At 45.9% G+C, this 13,289-nt stretch overlaps 1 protein-coding gene across 1 annotated transcript in view; it reads right to left on the bottom strand.

Moving 5' to 3' along the window:
• POGLUT2 (protein O-glucosyltransferase 2) overlaps positions 1–13,289 on the bottom strand; it is a 77,843-nt gene that overhangs the window by 25,550 nt on the left and 39,004 nt on the right. Inside the window, exon 6 of the mRNA XM_088456649.1 lies at positions 5,636–5,873. Coding sequence (XP_088312775.1) covers positions 5,636–5,873 — 238 coding nt within the window. The remainder of the gene's footprint in view (positions 1–5,635; positions 5,874–13,289) is intronic.

The raw sequence follows: 13,289 nt of genomic DNA, 5'->3' as shown, positions 1-13,289 counted from the left end.
GGAAAGAGGTAAGCAAACCGGAATGTCCACCGGACGGACAGAGCATCCACCAGAGACGCCTCTTTGTCTCTTGTGCGAGACCCGTACACCGGCAACTTGTTGTTGTGTCGGGACGCCATGAGGTCGATCTCTGGAAGACCCCACCTGTCCACCAGCAGTTGAAAAACGTCCGGGTGCAGGGACCTGGCGATTGAGAAAGTCCGCCTCCCAGTTTAGCACTCCCGGGATGAAGACAGCTGATATGGGCGGAAGATTGCGCTCCGCCCATACCAGGATCCGAGACACCTCTACGAGAGCCGCCCGACTTCGGGTTCCTCCTTGCCGGTTTATGTAGGCCACGGTGGTAGCGTTGTCCGACTGGACCTGCACTGGGTGACCTTGGAGAACCCGATGTGCTGGAGAGCATTGAAAACCGCTCGGAGTTCCAAGATGTTTATTGGAAGCTCTGCTTCTACCGGAGTCCACCTGCCCTGGAACAAGTGTGGACCCGAGACCGCTCCCCAGCCCCGAAGACTGGCGTCCGTTGTTAACAGGACCCAATTCGCCACCCAGAACGGACGACCCCTGTTGAGATGGGTCGTCTGCAACCACCAGGCTAGAGACAGGCGAAACTCTGGAGTGAGCACCAACGTCTGGGACTTCAGACTCTGAGACAGTCCATTCCATTTGGACAGGATCAGATGCTGCAGAGGTCTGGAGTGAAACTGGGCATATTCCGCCATGTCTAATACCGACACCATGGAGCCCAATAACCTCATTGCCGAGTGCAAAGACACCCGGCGGCTCTGCAGACAATTGCGCACCCTCGACTGTAAGGCAGAGATCTTTTCCCCAGTCACAAAGATCCTTTGCTGTCCCGAGTCCAATAAGGCTCCGAGATGCAGAATCCGCTGAGACGGGATCAGGGTGGACTTCTACCAGTTTATCAACCAGCTGTGCCGTTGCAGTAGCGCAATGGTCAGGTCCAAGTGGCGCAGAAGGAGCTCCGGAGATCCTGCCACTAAGAGAAGGTCGTCCAAGTACGGCAACATGCAGCCGCAGGGAAGCCGCCATGAACGCCATCACCTTGGTGAAAACACGTGGTGCTGTCGCCAGGCCAAAAGGTAACGCCCGGAACTGAAAGTGGTCGCTGCGGATTGCAAACCTGAGGAACTGCTGATGGCGCAACAGAATAGGGACATGCAGGTAAGCGTCCTGTATGTCCAATGACACCATGTAGTCCCCAGGTTCCAGCGCCAGAATGATGGACCGAAGGGCCTCCATCCGAAACTTCGGCACCCGCAAAGACTTGTTGAGAGCCTTGAGGTTGAGAATCGGACGAAACGACCCATTGGGTTTCTGCACCAAAAAGAGATTGGAATAGAAACCCTGGCCCCTCTTGGAGAATGGAACAGGCACTATAACTCCAGCCTGGAGCATAGTGTGCAAAACTTTCCGCAGCTCCGTGGCTTTATTCCGGTCTGATGGTAGACCCGTGGTGAAGAATCGAGCTGGGGTTCTGTGCCGGAAGGAGAGGGCATACCCGTGTGTGACCACCTCGAGAACCCAAGTGTCCGTCGTGGTGACCGACCAACACCGGGCGAACTGCAGCAGGCGGCCTCCCAATTTGGGATCCCCCAAAGGGAGGCCCGGACCGTCAGACCGCAGGCTTGTCATCCGGCTTAGGGGCCGGACGTCTGGTACTCCAGGCCTGCTTCCGGGGCTTGGCCGATTTCTTGGGGCCAGCCTGTCGGGGAAAGGACGGTGCTTTAGGCCTACCCTGGGTCCTATAAGGCCGAAAGGATGACTTACCCGAACCGGAAGGAACTGCCGCAGACGGGAGACATGCCGATTTGGCTGCCACCAGCGTGGCTACAATTTTGTCCAGGTCCGGACCAAAGAGAACTTCTCCGTTAAAAGGCAATGCTTCCAAACCCTTTTTGGAATCCGCGTCCGCCTTCCAAGATCTCAACCACAATGTGCGACGAGCAGCTACAGGGTACTAATATCCAAGGCCGCTTTGTTGATATAAGTGGCCGAATCCCGGAGATTGCCAATCAATTCCGTCTGCTCAGCCGGACAGTCGGAATCGAAGGACGCCTCCAACGTATCAGCCCAGCGCTCCATAGCTCTGGCAACCCAGCAAATGGCCATAGCTGGCCGCGCTGCCCCCCCCCCCCCGCAAGGGAATAGACTGCCTTCAGGCAGATCTCCACCTTGCGGTCCGTAGCATCCTTAAGGGAGGACATGGATGGCATGGGTAATGTGGCACTACGGACAAGGCGTGTCACATGAGAATGCACCTGTGGAGGGGACTCCCACTTGGCAAAATAATTGTCCGCAAATGGATACGCCACTGCTAAACGCCTTTGAGGCTGATATCGTTTGCCTGGCTGTTTCCACGCTTCCTCTAGATCACAGGTTCTCAAACTCATTCCCCAGGACCCCAAACAGTGCATGTGTTCCAGGTCTCCTCACAGAATCACAAGGGAAATGATTAGCTCCACCTGTGGATCACTTAAAATGTGTCAGTGAGTAATGACTACACCTGTGCACCTGCTGGGTGACCTGGAAAATGTGACCTGTGTGGGGTCCTGAGGACCGAGTTTGAGAACCACTGCTCTAGATGGTCAACTAATTGCCCCGAAAGAGGAAACACTGTGGTATCTCCTTTAACATCCTTGAAAAAGGCGTATTTGGACTTTGATACTGGAGGCTCCTCATCCTCAATAACTAAAGCAGTACGTACTGCACGAATAAGGCCAGGTATATACACCTTAGACTTAGCGTCCGACTCTTTAGGACGGGAAGGTTCCTGGTCAGAAAGATCCAGAATCTCCCCGTCGTCGGACGTCCCGTCGTCATCCTCATAAGGAGCAGACAGAGACGCCACCGGCCACTTGTGAGGCCGCATCACAGACTCCCCTTGCAACACTTCTGACAACAGCTTGTTAACAAATTAACCCACGCAGGCTCATGAGACCTGAGGAGGGGAAATAGGGAGACTGTGGGGTACCATCAATTGTCTTGGGAAACCCTGCATGGGTGACGACACCACTGACTGCTGGGACAAACCCATCTGAGTGAAGGCAGGCTGCGGAGCTAACTGGCCCACGAGGGTTGTAAGCGCTTTGGCAAAACAAGCCCAGGGCGGCTCCTGTACCGGAGCCGTGACCGTAATCGGTCGCGTCAACGAATAACACCGTCAACATAGTCCCTCCGCACTACCGTCCCCCTCCGCTATAGGTACCTGCATGTAGTACATAAAAGCTGGAGAGGAAAATCACTTTCAGACATAATGGTAAGTATGTGACCCCTCTAACTGATACTCGTTAGTATAGTGTGAGACCACCCTGCAAGCACCGCACAGCAAGGGCTTTAGCAGAAAGAACAGGGACAGTTAAATGCTGACAGATAGAAAATGAAAGTACAGGCAGCAGACGCTAGCATTGGTCACATACAATGCAAAGAAATCAATTCCTGCACTATCAGCGCTGATCCTCAACTACACAGACTCAGAGCCTGGTAGGACACAGCGCTGCATACACAGACCTTAATCCAACGGAGGAGAGGTATGCAGGGGGACCCAGACCCCGATGCCACCCTTCATCAGCGTCCAGCAGCGCTCACCATGCTTCTTCCAAAGATGGCCACCAAGGAGCAGAGAGGAGGCCGGCCTGGGGGAGGAGCGCTGACACAGAACCAGTCAGCTAGAGCAGAGAGGGCTGTGTGCAGCGGGGGAGGCGCCGGTTGTGAGACAGGGAAGGCGCGCTCCCCTGGCATTCATTTAACCCCTGGGACGCCGCAGCGCTACCCTCTGCCGTGGTCCTGCTGTCCCAGGGGGGTAGTGGAAGCGCAGGTTAGAACCTGGCTCCACGCTGCAGCCAGTCCCCAGGGAGCCCCCTGCTTACCTGTTGTCCCCCTTGATTCCGGCCATGGTCCTAAACATCTGGGGTCACCGCTAGCTGTGACCCCAGATGCCTACCAGCATCCCCGGATCAGTACCGGCGTTCTGGTATCGGCGGGGGTGTAGGGAAGACAGCATGGACGTCAGGACATACTGTCCATGCTGTACTTCAAGATGTGCAGCCACAGCTGCAATGAAGAAACTTCAAGGGCTCTTCATGGCCCCCTGTAACAGGTGCATCCGACTCCGGCCGGGCACCAAACTAAACTGAGATGCCTTGTCTCGGGGGCGGGGTATAGGAGGGGGACCCTAGTGCATCCTGGGAGGCTGAAACTTAACTCTATGGTGCCCGATGCCTGACGTCATCACCTATACCCCAAGGTATCCTGTGGATACCCTATGGACCCTGAAGTAGAAATAAACAAGCTTATCTGTGCAAATTGGGACTGCGATTTATATATAGAAAACAAATATATCAGACTTAGAATTATATCAACTACCAAACCTCTCTGTAAGCCAATTATGCATTACGTGTGGATAATTTCCCAGAAAACACTGTAAAACAATGACATAGGATCTACTGTATATTTGTATTTGACACAAAATTATAATTATACCCACTCCTGCCTCCAAGATTTTGCCAGTGCCGCTTCCTACCTATGGAATTCTCTCCCTCTCCCTAGAAAACTCTCCATCATTCTACTAAACTTGAAATGGGCTCTCAAAACTCATTACTCCATCAGAGCCATCCAGCTCTTAACCTAACCCACTACTCCTTGCCCCTTCCTCACTGTCTACCCCATCTGTGTCACCCCTGTCTGTCCGCCCCCCCCCCCGGTATCTCAAGCCCATAAAATTATGTCCGAGTCATAATTTAACGGGCTTTTTACACCAGAGGTCGCTGTCACCCTATTTTTTTGTCTTGCAATTTGTTTACATAGGCCACTTACCATCGCCTATTTTACTTAGGGTTGAGCTGACGCCCAATATATCCATTGGGAGTGTCAAATATGACAGTTCTGCTGAAATTGTGTGATTAAGACTGGTGTACTGTGGCGCTGTCTACATCCTTCATATGGATGCAGCAATGTTTATAAACCATGTCCTTGTCCTGTATTGTTTTGTACTGCACGTCATTGTTTTGCACATTTGTAAGGTGCTGCGGATGCCTTGTGGTACCATAAAAATAAAGGCTAATAATAATAATGTGCATTAGAAAGTAGACAGTTATGATATCAACATGGTTAAAATTTACATGTCGACATAGTGAAAATGTCAACATCTGCATTAGAGTTAAGCTTAGGGATATCTCAGAAATGGATTGTCGACATTATGACCGTTATTTCATCAGTGTTGACATTCTCATGTCACACACAAAAACAAAACACATCAGCACACACCCTGAATTTGTTTTAGGTCATCCTATCCCCATATAACATCACAGTAATAGTTATTACATATATAAGGGGAGGTGCACCAAGGAATACAATTTAACATAAAGTTACTACAAGAAATGTATGTCAGGAACTCAAGGACTGATCACAATACCAATGTTCAGAAAAGTTCAATGTTCAAAAAGTTACAATAAAGTCCTCTTGGGATTCAAAAGTTAAAACATAACTTTTATTGTAAGCATTCTCATGTCGAAATGGTCACCTTCTAAATAATATACTGAACCCTTTGAGAGGTGTACAATTATGATGAAGCATAGTTATCGTATCTACTGTGCGAGATGTGCAAATCACCTACCTTAAAGAAGTCAAAGAATGGTATGGGTTGCACAATTGGACCATACAGGCTTTCTTTGTGTTCGAAAAAAAAGAAATGTGTAAAAGCAGCATCTATAATGTCTGGATGTTTTCTACTAAGTTTCACGAGCTCCAGCCTCTCTTTACAGCTGTCTCGTCCTCTCCAAAAGGCTGTGTTATTTTTCTCTTCCCACTTAGGACCAGTGTGTGACTGGACAGACATCATGTCTAGACTCACCCTATGGAAAGGAAATTAGGAATTAATTAAGCTATCCATCTTATGTAAAACAATATGGTGTTTAATGTAAGTATCTGCAATTTGAAGCACTGAAACAAAATCATAATAAACAACAAAATGTATATAAAGTGGCTCTTCAACCTTGGCCCTCCAGCTGCTGTGGAACTAAACATACCAGCATGCCTTGCCAGCGTTTTGATATAACAGCATGCCAAAACTGTGGCAGGGTATCCTGGAATCTATAGTTCTATAGCAGCTGGAGGGCCAAGGTTGAAGACCCAATACATGCTTTATAACATGTTTCCATATTTGATAGATTCTCTCATGCTCACTTTATAATTTTAAGAGATTACAAAACAATTTTAAATACCTAAAATTGTAAACATATAGCACGTGTAAAACACGTTGCAGTGTCAACCTCAAAAGAAGCTGCCCGGGCTTTCAGGAAGAATAGAACTCCTAACATACTACCCTTCTGCTGCATGAGGTGTTCCTCTATGCCTGCAATGTCAGTGTTCTAAGATGGCTCAACCTGCAACCACGCACCCTTTCCCATTACCATTACCATGCAATTCAAATTTATTTTTTATAGGCACAAAATCTTCGCAAATAAGTGATATAACATTTTACAGATGTATCCCGGCAGTTTTGCTTCTCCCAGACAGTATTCTATCTAAACAGTTATCCTAGTCCCGGAACCTTAAACCTGGACACTAGGTGGTATATTTAATAAAGTGACAGTTTTTAGAAGTGGAGATGTTGCCCATAGCAACCAGATTCTATTTAACATTTCATTAGCACCTTCTAGCAGATAATAGCTAGAATCTGATTGGATTCACCTCACCCAAACTCCTAAATAATCCCATTGTTTGCTAATCAACTTTGTTTCCAGTCATGGGAACAAAAACTCCACTGTTTTGTTAAATTTGATTATTCTGTTTTAAAACAAGTGTTTGCTCAACTTTAAGAGCAATCAATAATTTATCTGTATTTTATTATCCTAGAAAAACTTTGAACAATGTTTTTTGTTTGTTTGTGTCTTATTCAATAGTTTATTTAAACATATAAAGCATTATACAAATGTTAGTCACTGAAAAATACAAGAAAGAAAAGAAACTGATTAAAAACCTCTGTTTGGAAACGCTTTTGTATTAGGGTGGGCAGAATAGTAGAGTGGATGTGAAATTAAAGAGCTCTGCTAAGAAATTGCTACCTGTGAAAATATGCCACAGCCACCGGAATTTGTATTGAGACGCCCACCACACAGGCAAACACAGGAGGGTTTCCGGTTGCCTGGAACCCTCCTACCTAGCCCACACCATGGTCACAAGAACAGTATATAATGAAATTTTACTAGAGCTGTATTTTCATAAAGATCTCAGTATCACAAGTGAAATAATTACCACAACTAGTAATTATTACACCTCTGCACCAACTAGATCTGGAAAACATACACTGTTAGAGGTGCACTACTAGAGACCATCTATAGGGATAATTATAATAAACTGTATAATTTACACTATCCACATATACATATATGTCCAGGGCAGTGCTAGGTTCTTCTGCCATTCCCCCAAACTCCTGGACTTGCTCCAATGCTCTGGCAATGGTGCCCACAGTTTAAATAAAGACATTCAGCTCAGGCAGGAGGGCCCTACTGCTGCATCTAATGTTTGCTGGCCCTGTATATGAATTATGACACTTTGTAGGACACATATAGCTGTTTAAGTGCTAATTATGCCCTCTACATGGACCGGTTCTAAAATTAAGCATTTGCAAACCCCTCCTCTAGAAATTCAGCGTTTTCTCCTGCACCGGCAACTTTGCAAATTCAAGTGACTGCGTACAAAGATGCAACATATGTTGCAGATCAGTCGATAATCGGCCTATGGTCGCCATTTTTACTGTGTAAGGGATCGTAGTCAAACGCAGAGTCATACTCTGAAAATTGTCACAACATGCCAGCATTTGAGTCGCCAGCCCCTCTTTGCCACCCACAAACTGTCCCTGCCTGTCAATCACTTTGCGAATAAATGCTCACTGCAAGAGATATCAGCAATGAAAGTGGACGCATGCGCAGTGCAGCTCAGACACATGCACAGATCAGATAACTGCAAAACTACGTAAACATCGGCATTGCATTCATCTCTGAATCAGTCCCTAAGATACTAAGGGGCCTTATTCAGAGATGTACGCTAACCCCATGGTTAGCGCACATCTCCGATGGTGGGAGGACTGCGCATGCGCAGGAGGTGTACTGCGCATATGCAGCCCTCTGTCTGCGAGTTCACTCGCAGTGTCTCCGAGGCGGAGCAGGGGCGTTCCCTGGCCTCATCCCTCCCAGAAAATGGGGGCGTCACGTCCCCATTTCCCGGGAAAGCAGCCAGGGAACGCCCCCCCCTCCACCTCCCAAACGCCGCACCCTGGGTGTAAGCAGATTTCCTGGCCCCACAAGCTGCCAGGAACTGGCCAGGCTGCGGGAAGCTTTATCTCCCGCAGCCTGGCCGAAGGGAGAACAAACGCGACCAATGCGCGCGATTGTCCTCTCCCCCTGCCCCTCTCTCAAATGACCCCAGGCTGCGAATATGTTTTTGTTATCTAATAGTCATCATTCCCCAGCACTGAAGAAGGCCTGCCCCTCTCTCAAATGATGAGTGGCTCATATCATGAACAATGAGTCGATTGAGAAATTTAGACGAAGGGGCTATGACTTAAGGACATTGTTGGACCAGAAGCAACAGGCTCTGTCGATGTCCAGAGCCCAATTATTACAACCCAGACAGATAAATCAGAACAACATCTTACCCTGGCCGAGTGCCTAAACTGTGGGGAGTCCGGTGATCAGACATGCCACTAAGTCATTATGGCCTATCATAACCTTTGACCCTGATCTGCCTGTATTCAAAAATTTGAAACCTATTGCTGCATTCAAGAGAGGCTGCAATATTAAGGATCGATTAATGATCACCGATATAACAGGCAGAGGTGTGTCTAGACCTCCTAATGTATATGTAAAACCTTCAGGTTGTTATAGTTGTTTCAATTGTACAACTTGTAAATATTTAGTCCCTGGTAAGACCTTTATACATCCCCACTCACAATAGATTTTTGACATTCGCCATGTCCTTACTTGTCTGATGACTTTTGTAGTATATGTGATATGGTGCCCTTGTGGCCTATTTTATATAGGTCAAACTACCCGGAAATTTCGGGATAGAATGGCTCTACATAGGTCAGCGATCAATCTTGCTCTTTCAGGTCGAGATATTGACCAGCCGGTGGCACGCCATTTAGAGAGAAATGTCATACTCTATCAGGGTTGAAATATACTATTATAGACCACGTGCCAGAATCTCCCCATGGAGAGGATAGAGCTAAAGCTTTACTTATTAAAGAAGCGCGGTGGATATATAACTTGAGACCATGGCCCCTAAAGGTCTTAATGATAAAATCAATTGGAACAGTCTGTTGTAGTACTGTTAGGTATGTCATCCTTTAATGTTATTTAGATATGCAATATGTCTCTTTTTTTACATGTAGTGCTGATTATCTGCTTCTAGATTAATTTAAGATTTACATCTATATTTGTTTATTTTTTAATGTGTTGATTGTTTGCCCCCTATCCAGCTCTGTATGTTCCTGACTCAGCCACGGTGGTCGCTTCCTGTGTTGACCGCAAGCTGATGGGTTGCCATGGCAACGCCAGCTTTTGGCTCCCGGCAGCACGTCATCTTGCGGCGTCTGGTGCATGTGGGCGGAAGGTAGTGGCTGACTACACTTGGTATGGAGGGTATTTATGTGGGATAAGTGTATACATGTTTACGTATGTTATATACATGTGTGTCCTGAAGAAAGGGCAGGAGCCCTGAAATGTTGATAATGTTATAATACACATCTTTTTTGCATCAGTATATGGTGTCCATGGAGTGCCGTTTTATGCCTTTAGACTATGGAATTATGCTTGTACAGGCAACGGGACCAGATATATGTCAAGTAATGAGTGCCGGCTGATTTGGTATCATATAAATATATATACACATTACCAGTTATTTATATAGCGCGCACACATTCCGCAACACTTTACGGATATTTTCCCATTCACATCAGTCCCTGTCCCCGTGGAGCTTACAATCTATATTCCCTACTACATACTCACACACACACACAATGGTTAATTTTGTTGGGAACTAATTAACCTACCAGTATATTTTTGGAATGTGGGAGGAAACCGGAGTACCCGGAGGAAACCTACGCAATCACAGTGAGAATATACAAACTCTGCACAGGTAGGGCCGTGGTGGGTATCGAACCCATGACCTCAGCGCTGTGAGGCAGTAATGCTAACCATTACACCGTCTGTGCTGCCCATATATATATTTTTGTAGTGGATAAAGAAAACTTTGCTGTTTAAAGTGTTATGGATTCACATTAATATCCATAATATCCCAATCTTGTTATGCTATGTTTATTTCCGCCCACCGACCCCATTGTTCCATGCCCAGATTGTGGAAGCATGTCTATATTTTGATAAAATTAATCTTTAGGTCCCTATATATGCTAGAAAACCCTTATGCTCAGTGTCTCTCTGGTATGTAGTAACTGGCATAGATTAGTCTGGTGATTCAAGTTCCAGGAAGGATAATTAAATATACTAGCAATGTGTGAAGAACTGATCATAAATAAAAACTCCTTAAATCCTTTATATGAGATTCACAAATTGGATAGTACATACTCATGCTACTCTGCACCTCACAAGGCATTACCCTGTATTGATGTAGCTCTAGCCTCTGCTACTGTGATTCCTTATACAAGAGATATCACATATCTACCTTACGGTATATCAAATCACAGTTGAACTTGAACTTTTGGCTCCCCAATAAATATAAGTTGCGGAATAGACCATAGTAGTTAAACATTATAGAAATTTCTGAAATCATTTAAGTCATGATAACTGAATACTTTTAACTTAACAATGACCAAGCTCACGCCCCGGCAGTTTGGTATGCAGTAAAGATTTACATATATAACATTCACCTGTACATACAAGAAAACACAACATGTAAAAGGTCAAAAAGTTTGACATGACTGCCCAGAAAATGCATACACTGCAAAGAAAGACAAGCGAGAGTAAACCACTGTAGGAAAAAGTGAGGCAAACTTACCCACAAGTGTACAGTATCCCCTGAATGTATCTAGGGTGGGGACTGCAGCATATAGTGGAGATATCTGTTGCGATCTTTCCTTTTTGATCGCAATAGCAACAAAGTATTCTGGAGCTTGGCCTGGGTAGCTAACGCCATCTTTAAAACATGAATGTAAAGTGATCACATCAGCATTCACTTTACTTTTACACATAGCAGGAATGGGATCCTTTCAGAGCCCCTGTCCCTGTCCCTGAATGTGTTTGCTAATACATTCGGTCGATCTTTAAATTCTTATTTCTGCAATAATTGTCGGGTCTAAAACCTGATCATTTATAAATATGCCCCTTTGTCGTTAAACACAATTGAAGTATGTATAATATATAAGGGTATATACTGTAGTTGCCCAAAAATGTGCATTAACCACAATGCAATGTTCAAAAAGAATTTGTTGGAGCTATTACAATGCACAATTACTAGTTTGCAACACAACTCGAACATCTGGAATAATGGGCGTAGGTAAATAGGAAAGATGCAGTAGGTGTTCCTGGAGATACAGGCATCATCCAGATATTTTCTCTATAGCACTATGAAATTGTACAATGCAGTCATGTATGTGATTGATATAGAACAATAAAATTTCCAATAAAGCAAATTCATTGTACATTAGGGGGTACAATAACTAAATTGAGAGATTTTAGAAGTGGAGATGTTGCCCACAGCAACCAATCAGATTATACTTAACATTTGACTAGCACCTTCTAGAAGATAATAGCTAGAATCTGATTGGTTGCTATGGGCAACATCTCCACCTCTAAAATCTCTCACTTTAGTAAATTTACCCCTTGGTCTCTTCCTGTGGTATACGGGATGGATGGGTGCTCTTTTAAAGCTAAATGGGTTGTGACACAATTCAAAAGGTATACAATCAGGAAACCGGCTGCCTTAGTACCGGCAGCCGGCTTCCCGACTGTCATATCCAGGTGAGGGTGAAATGCCGGGCATAGACGCCTGTCATTTCCCCAACGCCGGGAGGCAGGCGCCTGGCATCCCAATCGAAGGGATGCCGGGCGCCGCGAGCGGACAGCCGCAGGGGGGGGGGAGGGTTAGGTTTAGGGCACCCGGGGGGGACTTAGGGTTAGGCACCCCCGCGGGAGGGTTAGGGTTAGGCTAGGGGGAGGGAGGGTTAGGGTTAGGCACCCCGGGGGGACTTAGGGTTAGGCACCCCCCCGGGGACTTAGGTTTAGGCAGCGGGGAAGGGGGAGGTTAGGGTTAGGCACCCCTAAGGAGGGTTAGGGGGGTTAGTAGATACTTACCTTAGGACGATCGGGATTTCCAGCGCTGTCGGGCTTCCGCTGCCGGGCTCTGCTGGTTTGTCAGGCTGCCGCTGTTGGGATTCCAACTCCCGGCCATGCGGCAGCCGGGATATCATACCGATTCCATTCAAAGACATGTGAAAACTAATACTGTTATCAATTACATCATAATTTTGTTTCAGACACTTGCAGATGCACATCACTTGTCTACAGTATTATATCCAAGGCTGACACTCATAAAACTGTTGGAAGATCTGGGAGATTGAGGAGGCGGAATATTAACCATTACTCAAAATACCTTTACTCAACAGTTACTACTTTACCAAGCATATATTTCTCCCACTATAAACAAAGGCATGGCTTTCTTATAAACTCTAAATGTCCCATATATCTACATTATACTGGTCAGAAGTATTAAATAAGCTGGATATTATGCCTCGTCTGTTTGTCAGAATAGAAAGAAATAAGGCTTCCCTGTATACATAGCCTAATGATTGTTATTTACTGACAAATCAGTTTTGTAATCTGATTTTCACCTGCCTGGGAGTTATAATGATTAGCTCTCTCAAAGTGGACTTCACTGTTACTTATATAGTATACGAGGAGCAGAGTACAACATATAATGATGAAAATACTTTCCTTTTATTATCTACTTTTATTGAGATGTGATAAAGGGCTGTATATTCAGTGGCAATGGGTGTGGGATAGATACTCCGTGCCAACACACAGCAGTGTGAGCAGAGGTAAGATGGCACAACTAACATCCCTATCCATATAACTTTGCTAATTTTGAGATCAGATTTAGTTTCAGTTTTAATGAATTGTTCAGCTTTGTACAAACTGCCTCCTCATGACCTACCACGTCCATCCATTGGAAGCCCTCACATTACTGGAAGTCAGTAGTTGCAGAGGGAATCGGTATGTAATAGGGTAAGCCGCCGGATCAAACACCGACAGCAG

This window comes from Taudactylus pleione, unplaced genomic scaffold (assembly GCF_031769625.1).
Source record: "Taudactylus pleione unplaced genomic scaffold, aTauple2 ptg000041l, whole genome shotgun sequence".
NCBI lineage: Eukaryota > Metazoa > Chordata > Amphibia > Anura > Myobatrachidae > Taudactylus > Taudactylus pleione.
This window is presented reverse-complemented; position numbering and strand designations above follow the sequence as displayed.